This window comes from Aptenodytes patagonicus, chromosome 2 (genome assembly GCF_965638725.1).
Source record: "Aptenodytes patagonicus chromosome 2, bAptPat1.pri.cur, whole genome shotgun sequence".
Taxonomy (NCBI): Eukaryota; Metazoa; Chordata; class Aves; order Sphenisciformes; family Spheniscidae; genus Aptenodytes; species Aptenodytes patagonicus.
The window spans coordinates 919,745-937,466 of NC_134950.1; the positions used below are offsets into that span (position 1 = coordinate 919,745).

The window sequence follows — 17,722 nt, forward strand, 5'->3', positions numbered from 1 at the left end:
CCAAAAAGGAAAAAAGAAAGAGAGAAGAAGCAAGAGCAAAGGAAGCAGCAGGAAAAGGGATTGCTGAGAAAAGGAGGGAGCAAGAAGGATGAATTTGAGGAAAGTCGTGGGGATGTGATGGAGGGCATCGAGGAAGAGGAGGGTGCTGATGGGTGCAGGAATCGGGCAGCGGGATGGGGCAGAGCCAAGCGAGGGAGCAGCAGCACCCGGGGACAGGGTGATGGGAGGCAAAAGCAGAAGGGGAAAGCAGAGAAGCGCAAGAAGGTGAAAACGGAGGGGGAGGAGAAGATGGGGAAGAAGAAAATGAAGAAGGAAAAAATCTTGGAAGAGGAGCAAGAGCTGGAGAAGACAGATGAGGAGGAAGGAGAGAAAGGAGTGGGAGATGAGCTGGAGGAGAGAGATGGGGTGGGAGAGGAAAGAGAAGATGGAAAAGGAGTAAAGGAGGAAGAAGATGAGATGGATGAAAGATGGGGAGAGACCCACAGTGCAGAGATTGGGCAGGAGGTGAAGGAGGAGGAGGCAGGGAAGGGAGATGCGCCAGGGAAAAAGAAAAAGCGGAAAGTCAAGGAGAAAAAGCCAAAGGCGGAAACAAAAGAAAAGGGGAAGAAGAAGATCAAAGAGAAGAGTGAAGAGGAGGAGACCCCAGGGAAAACCCGGAAAAGGAAATCTAAGGAAGGAGAACAAAAGAACAACAAAAAGGCTAAAAAGGAGGAGAAAGAGGAAGAAAAGAAAGAAAAGGCAGAAAACAAGTGGAAATGGTAAGTGTCCTGTGTGCCTTTTGGGCTTGTGGGCAGGTTTAACACTAATGCAACTGGGGTTTTATTTCTTCGGGTAAAACTGTGAAAATTCTTTTTTTTATTACTATTTTTAACTGCTCTGCTGTATTTTCTTAACCGTTGAACTCGGCACTCTTGGCAGGAGGAAGGGGATGAGGGATAACGGGAGGTGCTGAATACACAATAGTATTTGTATATATTTTATTTTTTTTATTCTTGTAACAGTATATACAATATGTATTCCTCCTGAAATGGCTTTGCTGGTGCCCAGCCAGGGAAGGGAGATGCTCGTGGCTGGTGGAAGGAGATGATCCCCACAACCCCCTGTAATACAACAGCTTCCAAGACAGCGGGATCCGTATCAGGGAGTTGTAGACAATATAAAGGGGCTGCAAATTTTTTTTTTGGCCTCCTTTGCAGCAGTTTTTGGATGATCCAGGCAAGCTTTTCGGTAGGAGAGCGTTGGGAAAGGGTGTTTGAGTGAAGCTGATGGATGCTGTATTTTTTTCGAGGTGGCAGGGAGCAGTGGCTTTCGCCACTTGGTGTCACTCTCTCTCGGAGCACCCCAATATCTGGGGTAGAGAAGGAGCGTTTAGGGGGCTGGATGCTTTGGAGCCTGTTGCCAACCCGGGCTGCGAGGAGCTGCTAGGGTGTTATCCCAGACAGGGATGCCTGTGGGTGCCTGGACCTTTGGGACAGCTCTTGTGGGGTGCAGGGTGGCATGAAAAGTGGGACTATACAGCTTTTTTTGCTAAGTAATGCCTTGTTTGGGGGGGCTGGAGCCTGGCACGGAGGCAAGAGGCCAGTACGTAGCATCAGCTCGGTTCGCAGCAGTTTTTCCCCGAAACACGTGCAGGACTACATTTCCCATAAGGCTGCACTGCCTTGGCACGTGGGGAGTGCCACAACCTGGACTGCTTGGACACGGTGGTGGCTCCTCATGGCGATGCCTCGGGCACTGCCATGCCCCGGTGGGTAGCAGGGTGCTGGGGCAAGATGCTCGGGGTGACCCGGGCATCCACCGGCCTCTCTGTCTCTGTGGGTGGTTGGTGGCATGCACCGCCGTCTTGCCTCCTCGTTGCTTGGCTGCAGGGTTCGTCACCCCCGGCTCATCCCCATTTGCCTCTGGTCAGGTTCGGGGGGTTGCAGCAGGTGAGTGTGGGCCGTGCTCTGCCGGGATGGAGGATCGCGTGGGTTTGGGAGGAGAGACAGAGCCCTTGCAGCATCCTACAAATCACCCTTGCAGCTGCCAGTTGCCGAGAAGCTTTCAGCCAAGTTTTTTGTAGCTGCTTGATTTTTTTTTCTTTAAAATCTTTTTTTTTTCCCCTATGTTTTCCTGGCACAATGCACCTTCTGATGCAATTGATTTATTCCACCCCACTTCCCATGGGGAGGAGAAAGGTCGGAAATACTTCCGGGGCGCCGCTGAGCAAGAAACACAGGGGTTTTTCTTCCCCAGGGTGAAATCTTGCTGTGTTTTCCCGGCAACCCTCATTTTCCTGGTGATGCTGGGGTTAAGGGGCCAGTGCCAGCCTGGCTGGCGCTGAGCCGCAGGGTGCAGATCCCGTGCCTGTCCCACGTACTGCAATCAGCAAACGCTTCTCCGGCGGGCTTCTTGTGCCCCTGACCTGGGTTATCTTTTATCAATGTTATTCCTCTGCTCTTCAGGGTGGGTGTTTTCATTTTTTTTTTTTACTTTTTTTTATTTTAAAGTTTTTACAATCATCATTTCTCAGCTAAGACTTGTGGTGACTTTAAAATCCTAATTGCTCTGCAGGGAGGAGAGGTGCTTTAAGATTTTATTTGCATTAAGATCATAGGTATAAGTAGTATGGGGTGGTGGTCTCCTAGCCACAAACGTGGTGTGGTGTGAGCTTCTCCTCTGGAATATGCCCATGAGCTTTTTTGTGTGCTGCTTTTTTTTAAAAAAGGAATGCAGTGAGGTCTGGGGAGGAAGGGGGGGGGGAGTGTTTTAGCCCTTGCAGCTCTTTGGTGTGAAGCAGTGGGGTCTCTGTGCCTGTCCCTGTGGATTTGGCTGACCCATCCATCCTTTTGCTCTCCCCCTGCGTTCCTTTACGTCACTGCACCGAGCATGTCCCCTTCCTCAAGACCCCTTTCCCTGGGTTGCCTTGCAGTCTTCCTTGTTTGAAAGAATGGGGAAACTGAGGCAGTAGCAGAGACAACAGGATTTCACCTGGGTTTTGCGGCAACCCTCGCTGCTCACAGAGCATCTTCCTGGTGTGACCTTGGGAGAAGGTCCCAGACCCCAGGGTGAGGATGCTCTCACGAGTCCCTGTGCATCTGTCCCAGGTGGGAAGAGGAGAAGAAAGAAGACGGGGTAAAGTGGATGCAACTGGAGCACCGAGGACCCTACTTCGCCCCCCTCTACGAGCCGCTGCCTGATGATGTGCAGTTTTACTACGATGGTACGTCTGCTTTGTGATGGGACCTGGGGCATGTGGAGTTGTCCTCTGCCTGTCCAAAGAGCCCGTATCTTCTCTTGTATGAAGGGGGAAGTATTGCAGGCCACAGATTATTAAAGGGCCTAAATATCCCATTGGATAAAGCCTGAACCGTGGGATAATTTGGATGTAAGGAAAAATTTCTTTACTGAAAGAGTGGTGAAACATTGGAACAGGCTGCCCAGGGAAGTGGTGGTGTCCCCATCCCTGGAGGTATTTAAAAGACGAGTAGATGAGGCACTTAGGGACATGGTTTAGTGGACATGGTGGTGTTGGGTCGACGGTTGGACTCGATGATCCTAGAGGTCTTTTTCCAACCTCAATGATTCTATGATTCTATAAAGCTGGGAGGGTTTTGCACATGGAAGGAGTTATTGGGAGTACTGGGGAGCTAATGAGCCCCTGACAGTTGCAGGGTGCTTCACGCATCCCCTCCGTGCGGAGCACCCTGGGCAGGGTGAGGGCTCCCATGCGGTTGCCTGCAGCTGGTTTTAGGATGCTGTAATGCAACCGTGTGTGGGTCTGGGACTTGCACCTCTGCTCACAGCCTCTCCTGGCCGCGGGGCATGCAGTGGTGGGGCTGGACCCGAAGTTTCTCGAGGAGAAGCAAGGCATCTTGATGCTGTTGCCTGAAGTCCTTGTGTACCTCTTGCAAAGATGGACTGGTGAGGGAGGGGAAAGAAACACTTTTTTTTTTTTTTTTCCTCATTAAGATGCTTTGGGGTTTGAGCTTTAAGTCAGCTCAGGCACAGTTTCACTGCAAGCTGGGACAATGTAGCTTTCCTTTTGAGAGAGGCAGTTTGCCTGTCCCATGGTCTTGGTGACTGATGTGTTGCTTGTCCCCCAAGCCATTGCAGGGTTTGGCTCGATTGCTCCAAGCTCTCGGTCACAGTTCCCCGTGTTGTCCCCAGGGCCGCCACGCATCGCCTTACAGCAACTTGGTGCATCAGTGAAGGGGCTGAGAGGTCAACAGGGCACATCAGGTCTCTGCTGTGTCCTCCTTGGTTTCCCACCGTGCCTGCTGGGCTCTCTTCTCCTCCCTGCTCTCAGCTCCATCCCTGAACTGTTTTTGGACAGATCAAGGAAAGGGAGGCAAGAAGGACTGTAGGGCTTGACCAAGGGATGCTGGAGATGGAAGGGGACTGCAGTCCCATGGTGGGACCGCCACCCATCTTGGTGGTCCTCAGCCCCCTCGCTGGGGCTTCCTATACCTTGTGGGTTTTTTACAGTAGGAGAAAAAAAAAGCCAATCTGGGGAAATGAGGTGTCTGGCAACGCTGTCACCAGAGGGCACTGCTGGGACATAGATGGGGATGTTGGAGACGTTTTTGGCTCTATGAGGAGGAGCGCTGGCAGCTGTATGTAGTCCTGCGTAGGGTTTGGACCTTCTCTGTGGCCTCTGAGCTATTGGAGACTCATCTGTGTGTTGTGTGCATCTAGGCTGGTGGCTTTGGCCTGGCATCTTGGGTGATGTTGGCTCGTTTTCTGAAAGGCGTTGCCATTCCTGGATGAAAAAGTGTTTGTGGACAGGCAACAACCCCAAGTAGGAAGGGACCATGGCTGAGCTGGTGTATGTAGGTTGTCATGGGGCTGCTATAAGGCTGTGACCCACCATGCCCGGCAGTTCAGGTGAAGGTCAGGAACCCCAAAAAGCCGGAGTGTCTGGGGCAGGTAGGATTGAGCCGTTCCCTGGAGCTCTGCAGGGTGCTTTTCCTGCAGCTTGCCTAGAAAAGCTATTTCAAAGTATTGGTTTCCTAGGAAGAGCCAAGGTGTTCCTTGGATTCACTAGACTTCATTGCTCTAGCCAAAGAGCTCAGGAGAGGACGGTGGCTTTGCCACCTCCAAGAAATGATCCAGGATTCACTGGACAGCCATGAGAGGCTCTTGCATCTGTATCTGTTGCACAAATCTCAGCTTTGAGCTTCCCATGGTTGCTCCATCCACATGGGAAAGTATTTGAGATGAAACCTCTCCAAGTGGGATCCTGGCTATTCAGCATGGTCCTGGAAGTGATCATGGTCAGAAAACAAACCTTTCTGTGTTGTCCTGTGGAGCCAGAAGTTTAGGACTTGTCATGGCATGGTGGCTGCTGAAAGCCTGGTGGCTCAGTGACCTGAACATAAATCAGGATTTCTACTCTCCTGGAAAAGAAAATGAAGCGTGTGACTGCAGATGGGCTGCAGCAGCAGCCTGCTGTGCCAAGTGCTCTGGCTATTGATCCGCAGACGAGGCTGTGCTTGGTGCAGGGGGGGTGCTGAAGTCTTGCCAGTGTCTGTTCTCACCCCTTGTCCCTGTTTTGGCACTGTGTTGAGCATGGGGGACTCGCCAAACAACTGCCTGGGGCTGCGGGGTTGGGCTGTCCCCATAACTGATGCTAAAGGTCCTCTCCGTTCCTAGGCAAACCCCTGAAGCTGAGCCTGGCCACGGAGGAAATTGCCACCTTCTATGCCAAAATGCTTGATCATGAATACACGACCAAGGAGATCTTCCAGAACAACTTCTTCAATGACTGGAGGAAGGTACCTTCCCTGTGGGGGCTTCCTTGCTGTCCGTCCTCCACGTTAAACACTCAGCATTAAACCTGTCATCCCTAGGCCGAGGCGTGGGATGGAGGGGATGAGGGTTTTTGTGGCTTAGTTCTTTATTTATAATCATATAATTATGAGATTCTAAACTAATGACTTATTTCCTCGCTTCTTGTGGATTTGGGCTGGGGCTTGCTGTCTGCAGCATCCTTGAGGGCTTCGCGTTGGCACTTGTGCTCCCTCTGAGTTTTAGTGATGCTACCTAAGAAAGCAGGTGCTGGGTCTTGCAAACAGCTTCACAAATGGTTTGGGGCATGTGTCCATCTGAAGGATTAACCTCATGGTCCCACAGCAACACGTCTCGGTCCCCAAACGAAAGCAAGACCCCTACTAGGGCAAGTTTACGTGCCCCCAGATACCTTCAGTGTTGCTTCCACAGTCCCTGCAAGCTGCTTGCAGCCATGCTTGGGGACCGCTTGTTTCCATTGCAGAGGTTAGAGGTTGCTCCACCCCAGAGCTGGCTGTGTTCTGCTTCTCTGTGGGTGCAGGCTCAGGTGTCCAGAGGCAGCGTGGCCTCCTACCGTGGCAGCTTTGTCTGCCCTTGGGTGGATGTGGCTAGGGTGGCTGCTTCCTTCTGATTTTTCTGAAGAACTGGCATGTGGGTCTCTATTTCCTTTTCTGTGAAGGAAAGGCATAGGCAGCAGTTCTGTGCGGAGTTGGTTTTGCCTCCCGGCTTTACCCAGCCCCTCTCATCTCTTGCTCAGGAGATGACCTCAAAGGAGCAGAAGATAATCAAGGACTTGGACAAGTGCGACTTCAGGGAGATCCACAAGTACTTCATGGACAAAAGTGAGGCACGGAAAGCACTGTCCAAAGAGGAGAAGCAGGTGAGGACTGTTTCTGATGACATCTGGGGCTGGCTGATATGTTTTGGGACCAGCCTGGGGTATTTCGGCTCCTGCTTATCTCCTTTCCTGGTGTTATGCCCTGACCTGGGACCTCTTTGGCCTTTGGACCAGCTCTGTCTCGATGACCATCACACTCTTCATTAAGTTTATCTGCAGATGCTGCATGTTTCATGGCTTTGCAGGTTACCAGTCATCCTCAGACCGTGGTTTGTGGTCCTGCCCTGTCCAGAGGATGGTGGACCTTGCTAAGGGGCTGGTGGCACACAGGCTTGTTTCATCAGCATATCATGCTGGGACAGCCTCACTGTGAGGGTTTGCAAAGTGGGTGGAGATGAGCCATTTGTTGGGAGTGGACTTGGACCCGTGATCACCTCTTCCTCCAACCCTTTGAGCTCTGCCTTTCCAGCCTTGCTTTCTCCAGGGAAAGCAGGGTAGCAATAGGCAGGCACGAGTTACGGGGTTTTGGTTTCGTCCTGTGGGGTGATGGTGGTACGGCGCTCGTTTCAGAAACTGAAGGAGGAGGCAGATAAGATCCAAGAGGAGTATGGGTACTGCATCCTGGATGGGCACCGGGAGAAGATAGGCAACTTCAAAACTGAACCACCGGGGCTGTTCCGTGGACGTGGTGACCACCCCAAAATGGGCATGCTGAAGAGGAGGATCATGCCAGAAGATGTTGTCATCAACTGCAGCAAGTGAGTCGCCATGGGAAGAGCTGAGCTCCCAAAAGCTGAGCTGCTTTTGGGACTGGGGTAAACAGCACATCTCCTCTGCCCCAAGTTGCTGTGGGGTCTTGTTATCTCCTGCGATCACTGCTTTGCACACCCTCAGGCTTGAACTCACTGGAGCCCTTCTATCACCTCCTGGTCACTTCCAGATATCTGCTTTGCAGTTAGGTCTGACTTTCAGTTTCTCTGTGGATGTACGGTGGCCAGGGAAGCTGTTCAGCACCTACCATCTCTCACTGGTGCCTACACTGTTCACCCGACATCAACTGCAAACACTGCAGTGCTCCTATGGCCTCTCAGAAGAAGGGACAACTCTGTACTCCTTCTCCTGTGCTCCTCTTCCAAACAAGCCATTCCTCCTCGTTTCATGGGTCCCCCATGCTGGCTGGAAGCATCAGGATCCTCACTGGAGGGAGGAAAAGCAGTGATTGGGTTAAGAGTGTTTGCCCTCTAAGTTACGTGAGTTGGATTGGTCTTAAACCACCCATGTGAAGACCTTGTGGCCTTGATTCAAAACATTCCCCACCAGCCCAGCAAATTCTCCCGTTGTCCCCAGCATCCAAAGGATAAAGACCTCATGTTGTGGAGCAATTTTGGGCGGGCTGTCTGTTTTCTGTAAGTAACGTTGTGATGTGTTCACCATCCTTGGCTCACTGTGAAGAAGCAGTTGAGCTGACGACCTGTTCCCGTTTCTTCTCCTTCATGGTCCGAGGGTTGTAACCCTGCTCTTGCCCGCAGGGACTCCAAGATCCCCGAGCCACCAGAAGGGCACAAGTGGAAGGAGGTGCGCTTTGACAACACGGTTACCTGGCTGGCCTCGTGGACGGAAAACATCCAGAACACTTTGAAGTACATCATGCTGAACCCCAGCTCCAAGCTGAAGGTTTGAGTGATGCTGCTGTTCAGGCAGAGCTGTTGCCTGTCGGGCCGCTGGCTTTTTGCCAAGTGGAAGGATCAGGGGAAAGCAGAGATGTGGCACGTCAACAAAAATGTACTTCCCTCCGCTCCCACCACCACCCCACCCCAAAAAAAAAAAGAGGGGGGTAAATGAAATTAATTGGTATGCCGTTGGGTGGTGAGGGGAAAAGGACAGAGATGACTGTTAAGCATCGAGCCTATTCCAGGGGACGGATTGCTACTGGCAGAGCCAGTAGCTGCTCATGTGTGTCCAGGGAAGGCTACTGAAAGCCCGGCAGGGGCAGAGAGAGTCCGCAGGGACCAGAGTCTGTGGGGTTGAATTCATTTATGCCAGTAAATGGAGGGCAGGGGGAGGTGGGATGACCATCTGTAGTGCCACGGGAGGGAGGGATCGAACACTGTGGGGAGGGAAAGGTGATTTTTAAAGCTATTTTCAGTCCTCAAAGCAAATAAGGAAACTGCATGCAAGTTGGGCGCACCTGAGCAAGCGCATCGTGTCAGTCCACGGTGGTGGTGTCCAAGCAGCAGTGGCCATGGCCGTGCAGTGCTCGACCGCTTGACTCCTCACTTGCTGTGTGCTGGCTGCTAGCTGGTGGAGGACACCTCCAGACTATGGAGCAGCTCGGACTTGGCCAGGATCCCAGGTCCAGCACAGCCAGCAGAGGGCACAGAAACCCTAGATGAGCTGTTCCTGCTATGACTTTTCTACTTCATGGATTTTTCTCAAGAAAACAATGGGGTTTGAGCAGTATTTTAGATACTGGAGGTGTTCCCAGAACAGGGTCTGACTGGTGGGGATGGAAGGAAGATGGGGCACTGGCTCTTGGCCTCTCTTTCCAGGGGGAGAAAGACTGGCAGAAGTATGAGGTAGCCCGGCGCTTAAAGGATGTTGTCCACAAAATCCGTGCTCAGTACCAAGCCGATTGGAAGTCCAAGGAGATGAAGAAGAGGCAAAGAGCAGTGGCCCTCTACTTCATTGATAAGGTATCTGTGGCCTCACCCTGGCCCCCAGGTTCCCCATCCCTGTTGAGGCTGGGATTTAGCTTACCTGATCCACCCCACCCTGTAGGGTTTTTTTTTGGTGTCCTCTGGTTGTACAAGCCAGGGTTGCTCCTCGTGAGGCATCTGGCAATGATCATGGAGGATGGTGACTCCTACCATCTGCTGATGCTTGTGCAAAGACAGTTGTGTGGCAGTGCAGGAGCTGTACTGTCCTTCCTGGACTTTACCAGCATGTGTGCGTCTGTGTGACAGCAAAGGCCCCACTGGAGACCTGAATAACTTTTATTCTGGGGGTGTGTGTGTGGATATTCTAGGGTTTCTTAGAGCAGTGAAATAATCGTTTGCTGGAACCAGTCAGCCCTTGGTTTCTACCAGGGTCCCAGCAGCCATTCAGTGAGGCACTGTCCTGAGAAAGCTTTCTCTTCCCACCCTCCCCCCCACCCCGGTGTCCATGTCCCCATTAACCTTGGAAAGGGAAATAGTGGTGGGCTGGGCTGGGTGACTCATTGTCTCCTTCCAGCTGGCCCTGCGAGCCGGCAATGAGAAAGAGGAAGGGGAGACTGCGGACACAGTTGGCTGCTGCTCCCTGCGCGTGGAGCACATCAAGCTGCACCCCAAGCTGGATGGGCAGGAGCACGTGGTGGAGTTTGACTTCCTTGGGAAAGACTCGATCCGTTACTACAACAAAGTGTCAGTGGAGAAGCTGGTGAGTGGGGGCAGAAATGGAGGCAGCGGCTGGCATGGCAATTTGGTGCAGGGTTAGCCGGGTGGCTCAGTTCACTCAGTGGTCGTCAGTCCCAAATCTGCGTCTGAAATCCATTGCAAAGATGCCTCCTGTGCTTTAACACCATGGTGGCAGCATGTGTGTGAGATGCAACGGTGCTGGGTGATGAGGACACATGCATGCTGACCCTGTCCTAGAGAAGGGGGAGAAACTCTGGGATAGGGCTTTCAAGGTTGTTCTAGCCCATGAACCATGAAAGAGAAGTCCTGCCTCCTGCTGGAGCATCTGCAGTTGACTGGTGGGCACTAGGACTTGAACTGTCCTCATTGATATTTTATTTTGTGATTTGCCCATGGGATAGATGATTTTAATGGTGTTTGTGGGGAAACTGGAGTGCCAGGGATAGCAGAGATGGGGGGGCGGGAAACAGCCTGTGGCACCAGCGGCTTTGAGGTCCCAGTGGCAGCCCTTGAAGTTGAGAAGGTTGGTGGTGTGGTAGGATGTGTACTACATGAGTCTGAATCAGAGTCCATCTGGATGAGGAGACAGATGGAGATGAGGGAGATGTCTGGGAGCAATTTGCTCTTTGTCCCTGACCAGGGCCATCCTTTCCTCCTCTTTAGGTGTTCAAGAACCTGCAGCTCTTCATGAAGAACAAGGACCCAGCAGATGACCTCTTTGATAGGCTCAATGTGAGCTGTCACTTCTAAGCTTTTGAAACAGCACTGATGGCCCAGAGGGAGTAGAAGCTAATCTGTGACACCCCTGTCCAGCCTGCAGGCTCCCAGGCTGTGGCACTGCATCAGCATCACCCTTTACCCTGGTTTTAACTATCTCCCCTCCAGAGACACCACTGTAACTGTTTGAACACCCTGTTGGGATGCTGTGATATATATATATATTTTTTTTTTTCCATCCTTTTTCTGCGCTGGTAGCATCTCTGCTTCTCTGAATACAGGCTTGGCTGCCTGCCTGCACCCACAAGTAACCCATGTCCCTGCTAAGGAGGTGGTTTTCTGTTCCTTCCCTCCTCTAACTCATCTGCTTGGGCTTCTTTTTTAGCCTGGGAAGGCCTGCCCACACACATGTTGCGCGGGACATTGCTGGAGGTGTCAAACCTCAGCCGTTTGACACTTTCGCACCTCGCCAGGGCTCGGCAGAAGTGTGAGAGGCTGCCGGAGCACAGGGATGCTGGAGAGATGTGCTGCAGCCTTCCCTCCTGAGCTACTCCCCTACAAAAACCTCTTCCCTCCTCTTCCTCAGTATGGAATATAGGGTGCTGCCACCCATGCTCCCCCTCTGCCTGCACCCCCTCCAAAGCCACTTGCCCATCTTTCCTCTGAAGAGGTTGCTTCTCTCTGGTTATATAGGATTTATCTGTGACAGGCTTTCTTGGTACAAGTAAGGCTTCTTCCAAACCCCAGATGACTCTTCTTAGCATTTTCTGGTTCCAGTCCAACTGCACGCAGCCCCATGTGCTCTGCAGAACAAAGATATCGCATGTGATATACGTGAGATGTGGTATTGGATGCGAGATGTGTCCTCTTGGACATAGATGGGCAGAAATTGTTGACTTCCAGAGAAATCCTGTGTGGGTTTAGGTGCAATTTGTGCCAGCTTTTTGTAGATGAGGGCCTGACCCAACAAGTAGATATGCAAGCTACAGGAGACTCTTTTTAATGCCTAATTTGGTTGCTTAGGCAGAAGATGGTCTGAAAAGCAAGTGCTTTATTGTCCTGGCTTCTGTTTGTTCTCTTCCTTCCTTTGTCCTCCAGACATCCATCTTGAACAGACACCTCCAGAGTCTGATGGATGGTTTGACTGCCAAAGTGTTCAGGACCTACAATGCCTCCATCACCCTGCAGGAGCAGCTCAAGGCGCTCACCAACTGTGAGTTACTAACAGTGTTTGTGGTATCACCAGCTGCATTGTGTGGCCAGCGGGCTCAGCGATGTCCATCCATTGCCTTGGGGTCCCTAGAATTGCCTGCCCCTCCTTGGCAGGTGATGCACCATGTTGTAGGGTGGTATGTAGCTTACAGGGGCATGCAGCAGGTTGGGAACCATGCTAAGTGAGAAATAGTTACCCGTTCAGTGATAGTCTGACTAACTGATAGCCAAGATGGGAGTATTTCTTTCCCCCCTTCCTTGCGTTGCTGCTTGGTTGCATTATTTTTGCCTGCTTTGGATATATGTTGTTCAATATCTTTTTACCAAAAGATATTTTACCAATATCTTTTATCTGGATGAGGGGATTGAGTGCACCCTCAGTAAGTTTGCAGACGACACCGAGTTGGGCGGGAGTGTTGATCTGCTCGAGAGTAGGAAGGCTCTGCAGAGGGACCTGGACAGGCTGGATCGATGGGCCCAGGCCAATTGTATGAGATTCAATAAGGCCAAGTGCCGGGTCCTGCACTTCGGCCACAACAACCCCATGCAGCGCTACAGGCTTGGGGAAGAGTGGCTGGAAAGCTGCCTGGAGGAAAAGGACCTGGGGGTGTTGGTTGACAGCCGGCTGAACATGAGCCGGCAGTGTGCCCAGGCGGCCAAGAAGGCCAATGGCATCCTGGCCTGTATCAGAAATGGTGTGGCCAGCAGGAGCAGGGCAGTGATCGTGCCCCTGTACTCGGCCCTGGTGAGGCCGCACAGGCTCGAATACTGTGTTCAGTTTTGGGCCCCTCACTACAAGAAGGACGTCGAGGTGCTGGAGCATGTCCAGAGAAGGGCAACGAAGCTGGTGAGGGGTCTGGAGAACAAGTCTTCTGAGGAGTGGCTGAGGGAACTGGGGGTGTTTAGCCTGCAGAAAAGGAGGCTGAGGGGAGACCTCATCGCTCTCTACAACTCCCTGAAAGGAGGTTGTAGCGAGGTGGGTGTCGGTCTCTTCTCCCAAGTAACAAGCGATAGGACGAGAGGAAATGGCCTCAAGTTGTGCCAGGGGAGGTTTAGATTGGACGTGAGGAAAAATGTCTTTACTGAAAGAGTGGTTAAACATTGGACCAGGCTGCCCAGGGAAGTGGTTGAGTCCCCATCCCTGGAGGTATTTAAAAGACGAGTAGATGCGGCGCTTACGGACATGGTTTAGTGGGTGGTGGTGTTGGGTTGACGGTTGGACTCGATGATCTTAGAGGTCTTTTCCAACCTTAATGATTCTATGAGTGATGGGGCACAGTATCAGATTCAGTGATGCTCAAGTGTCCTTCACCAATTTCCACAACCAGTTTTGCTCTCCCCTGAGAAAGGATGGGAAAGGCAAACAACTTGTTGTTCTGGTCTGTTCCCTGTCTTCCCCAGCTCCCAGAAAGGAGACATAATGATGCTTCTATTTCTTTCCAGCTGAAGATAATGTTGCAGGAAAGCTCCTCTCCTACAACCGAGCTAACCGAGCTGTGGCCATCCTGTGCAACCATCAGAGGTCTACACCGAAAACCTTTGAGAAGTCGATGCAAAACCTCCAGACCAAAGTGAGACAGACCAAACTGAGAGCCCCCAGACCTGACTTCACCTCTTATCTTTTTTTGGGGGGGCGGGATGGGGAGAGGGTGAATAACCTGATGCCTAAAGAGATCGCATTGATCAAGCGTGGCAGGGAATAAACCAGGAATAGTGGTTTTTAATCAGTACAGAGACATCAGCAACCCAGGGGGGGAGAGGGATGGGGTAAGCTCAAATGCTGGATGAAGCACACTTGGCACAGAGTTTGTTTTCCCTGGCTTTGTGTCTTCAAACCAAGCTGGGTGCCTTTTGCAATGGCACAACTTCGACACAGTTTGTTTGGGACCAGGGAAATTGGTTTTCCTGTCCGGCTGTTTGCGGGAGGACCAGCTAAAATTTCATGGGTCTGCTATGGAAATACCTCAGACTACCCCTTTTAATTGTTCTCAGCTTTTGTTCACACTCTACTGGTGAGCTTGGGACTTTGCAGTGGGCTCCAGCACTGTCACGAGCCAGTCAGTCTCAGGCAGTTGCACAAGATGAACAGATAAGAGCTGCAAATGTTTCTGGCATCAGTACTGTGGGGAACTCTTGCAAGATGCTAAGAAATGCTTGAGCTCCAGCAGGTGCTGTAGGGGCAAGTTGTTGGGACTTGGAGCAGGGCTGGTGAGAAATTGAGGAGTGGTGTGGCAAACGAAAGGGAAAGAGGGAGGCAGCTGAAAGCTCCAGGGAGGACAGGAGCATGGGCTGACTTTGTATTTACCTTCACAGATCGATGCCAAGAAGCAACAGGTGGAGGAAGCCCAGCAAGAGCTGAAAAAAGCCGAAGATGAGTTCGAAGACACAAAAGATGCCAAAGCAGAAGTGTGAGTTACTCTTCCTTGCAACACCCTTTTGCAGAGGGATCTCTGTGTGGAGGGCTTTGTGGATGGGGATGGTGTGGTCTGACACCCTACGTGCAGCTCAGCAGAACTGACGTGTCCGTGTTGGGTACCAGGTGCCTCCTGTCCCATGGCAGCCTGGCAGATGAGCGGAGGTCGTGTGGATGGTTCCTTGCAACAGCAGGACTGGAAAGAGCTCCTGCAGGGGGATTTCTTTGGGATAGGGCCCATCTCTCTGAATACTCAGACTTCAGCCCAAGCTGCTGACTTGGAGTTATCCTACAAACGCCGTGGTGCGAGGGATGCCTAGCTTGGGGTTGGACCTGGGGATACGCGGACTAGCCCCGATGCACGGTTTTCTCGCGGGGCACTTGAGTGGTGGACTGTGGCTTGTCTGATCTCTGCAGCGGTCACTGCATGGGGTCTGTTCAAATTTGCTCCCCCCTCTCAGAGCCCAAATGGGACTTGCTGCCCAAAGACAGGAGGAGGTCAGAGGAGAGAAACAAGGCTTGTGTTTTATGCTGTACTCTGGGGTTTCTTGTTTTCTGCTCATGCCATGCTGTCCTGGTTTTGGCAGGGATAGAGTTAATTTCCTTCCTAGTAGCTGGTACAGTGCTGTGTTTTGGATTTAGGATGAGAACAAAGTTGATAACACACCGATGTTTTAGTTGCTGCTAGGTAATGCTTACACTAGCCAAGGACTTTTTAGTTTTCCATGCTCTACTGACTGAGAAGGCTGGAGGTGCACAAGAAGCTGGGAGGGGGCACAGCCAAACTGGCCAAAGGGACATTCCATACCATGTGACGTCATGCTCAGTACATAAACTGGGGAAAGCTGGCTGGGGGGGCCGCTGCTCGGGGACTGGCTGGGCATCAGTCGGCGGGTGGTGAGCAATTGTACTGTGCATCACTTGCTTTGTGTATTATTATTATTATTATTATCATATTATTATTATCATTTTATTTCAATTATTAAACTGTTTTTATCTCAACCCACGACTTTTTCTAACTTCTGCTCTTCCAACTCTCTCCCCCATCCCACCGGGTGGGGGGGAGTGAGTGAGCGGCTGCGTGGTGCTTAGTTGCCGACTGAAATTAAACCACAACATCAGGTTAAAGTACTTGAAATAAGTTAGTGCTGAATGGCATCTTCCACTTTGCCATTTTGGAGTATTTCTAGGCTCAGGCCTTATAGGACTTAAGGTGAATGTAGAGACTACTCTGAGCTGAAGCTCTTTGGCTTCACATCATGCTCCCAGGCAGCAGCAGATAAGGAGAACTGCTCTGTATTTCGCCTCTGCTGCTTCTTTTCCCCTTTATTATGCTGTCTGTGGTGTTCTTCCTCTGTCCTCAGCAACGTGGAGAAGAAAAAGAAGCTGTTGAAGCGGCTGGAAGAGCAGCTGGCCAAGCTGAATGTCCAGGCCACAGACAAGGAGGAGAACAAGCAGATAGCTCTGGGCACGTCCAAGCTGAATTACCTGGACCCCAGGATTAGCATAGCCTGGTAAATCTTGGGCATACTATGGGGCAGATGCTCCTCTAGAGACGTGCAGATCACCTAGCCCTGCCTGGGGAGGGGGATAAACACATGCCAGAGCCCTGAGCCTTTGGGGGAAAGGAATAAACTTTGGCCAGAGAAACCTGTCCAAGCCCTGAATGTGTTGGGGGAGGTGAGCAAAGTCCAAAGCTGAGGCTTCCCTTGCTGCAAATAACTGTTAGCAGGATGTCCCTTCTGGGTTCAGGGCAAGAAAGGGGTCGCTTTGCACATCGTTATCGACAGTGGCACAAAGGTAACTTCTTAAGGAGCTTGGGGCTAAGAAGCTTGCATGGGTAAAAGATGCTGCACCCTGAGCAGAGAGGACCTCTATGGTGGGAGCAGAGCGGGATGGGTAGCACATCCTCACTGCTGTCTTGTGCTCTGTGTGCAGGTGCAAGAAGTTTGGCGTGCCCATCGAGAAGATCTACAACAAGACGCAGAGGGAGAAGTTTGCCTGGGCGATCGACATGGCCGATGAGGACTTCGAATTCTGAGACAGTGCCTTTCATGTTACTTTGTGCTCATTTGGTGCTGTTGGAAAGCTTTTTTTTACGTGCTGCTGCAGTCGTTGCAGGGATGGGGCTGGGGGGTTGTCTAATGAGAGTTTGATACAGGCATTTTGTGCCTTTTTTGTATACAAAAAACCACCCGGTTTCTAGTTGAAACAGGTATTGCTGACTTGTGACACCCATCCTGACTGCAGTGACTTTGGTGTGAACTTTTAACTCCTCTTCAGAGTTGCCAGGTGCTTTGGATCTTTTCTTTCCTCCTCCCGAGTCTGGGAAGAAGATTGCATGAGAGCCTTAATTGTGCTGATAAACAAGATTAGATCTAATCCTATTTCCTTGATGTAGCGGAGCTGAGCTGCCCTTTTCAGACTCTCTGAATTGGCTTGATGGGGAAACACAAGGCAGTGACAGCACCGAAACAGGCAGCTGCAGCGTAAGACCTGGGCTTGGGTCAGGGATGCACTGGGAGGAAGGGAAAAAATCTCAGGGTTTCACATGTCAGGGTACTTTGTTCCCTTTCACCTCCAGGAGAGGAGAAAATTGTGCAATTGCACAAACGTAATCGAAAAGGGAAAATGTTGTGAGAGGGAGCGAATGTCATGGCAGGAGAAGGAGGGAGGGGAAGAGGCCGGAATAAAAACCAGGTTTCACATCGGAGGGATGAAATTCACCTTGGCATGAGCAAAGTGTACTTTAATCGCCCCTATGTGGTTAAACCTTGGTCTGGGAGAGGACGTCTAATTTGGGGCCGTACTTTCTTTCCCCTACTTGGTTCAGTTGGCTCAGTGCACTGTATCCATAGCAGAAACTAAACTGTCCAGCCACAGATTTAGCAATGGGAAAGGATGATGCTGGCTGTGGGGCTGGACCAGGCTCCGGTGGGATGTGAGCGCGCTGGGGAGCAGTACCAATCTTGATGGAGCTGTGCTTGTGTTGGGATGACAGCTTCGTCATCAGGCTCCGTCCTCCCCAGCCTGCTCCTGCTGGGCATGGAGCAGGCAGGGACTGACAGCATAAACTGCTGGTGCTTGCTGCCTAATTGGCTGCTTTTCAGAGGAAAAAAAATACGTGATATCAGCATGTACCTGGCAACAGTTAGCCTACATGCAGTGAATCTCAGGTGTCAGCAAGCTGTTGCATTGGCAGCAAAGCCTTCTGGCATCTCAGGGCTGATGTTCAGGTCGCTATAGTCCAAAGCTCTCGGTGGTTCCCATGTGTTCATTTACAGGCACTTGTTCTTGTGTTTAAACTATTGCTATTTTGGTTGGAAATCAGGTACTTGAAGTGCATTTCATTAAAACTGGAAGTGATTTTTCTGAGTA

General features: G+C 51.4%; 1 protein-coding gene across 4 annotated transcripts; it reads left to right on the top strand.

Annotated features, from left to right (window-relative positions):
* Positions 1 to 117: 117 nt before the first annotated feature.
* TOP1MT (DNA topoisomerase I mitochondrial) lies at positions 118 to 17,722 on the top strand. Of its 4 annotated transcripts, none has more exons than XM_076328992.1 (14): positions 721 to 758; positions 3,087 to 3,202; positions 5,635 to 5,756; positions 6,527 to 6,649; positions 7,178 to 7,365; positions 8,137 to 8,281; positions 9,157 to 9,300; positions 9,839 to 10,024; positions 10,666 to 10,734; positions 11,818 to 11,932; positions 13,375 to 13,502; positions 14,245 to 14,339; positions 15,709 to 15,858; positions 16,283 to 17,722. In XM_076328992.1, the coding sequence occupies exons 2-14, from the start codon at positions 3,124 to 3,126 to the stop codon at positions 16,383 to 16,385; spliced, it is 1,647 nt and encodes a 548-aa protein (XP_076185107.1). In that variant the 5' UTR covers positions 721 to 758; positions 3,087 to 3,123; the 3' UTR covers positions 16,386 to 17,722. The 4 variants fall into 4 exon arrangements, with proteins under 4 accessions (XP_076185103.1, XP_076185107.1, XP_076185106.1 ...); XM_076328991.1 differs by lacking the exon at positions 721 to 758 and adding an exon at positions 1,713 to 1,928; XM_076328990.1 differs by lacking the exon at positions 721 to 758 and adding an exon at positions 2,221 to 2,445.

What these genes read in the sequence shown, in the direction of transcription:
- TOP1MT (XM_076328988.1), top strand. Translation starts at nt 118, where the DNA reads ATGGAGGGCATCGAGGAAGAGGAGGGTGCTGATGGGTGCAGGAATCGG. An exon ending in AAGTGTCAGTGGAGAAGCTG is followed by an intron (nt 10,025 to 10,665) that starts GTGAGTGGGGGC and finishes CCTCCTCTTTAG; the next exon opens with GTGTTCAAGAACCTGCAGCT. An exon ending in AAAGATGCCAAAGCAGAAGT is followed by an intron (nt 14,340 to 15,708) that starts GTGAGTTACTCT and finishes CTCTGTCCTCAG; the next exon opens with CAACGTGGAGAAGAAAAAGA.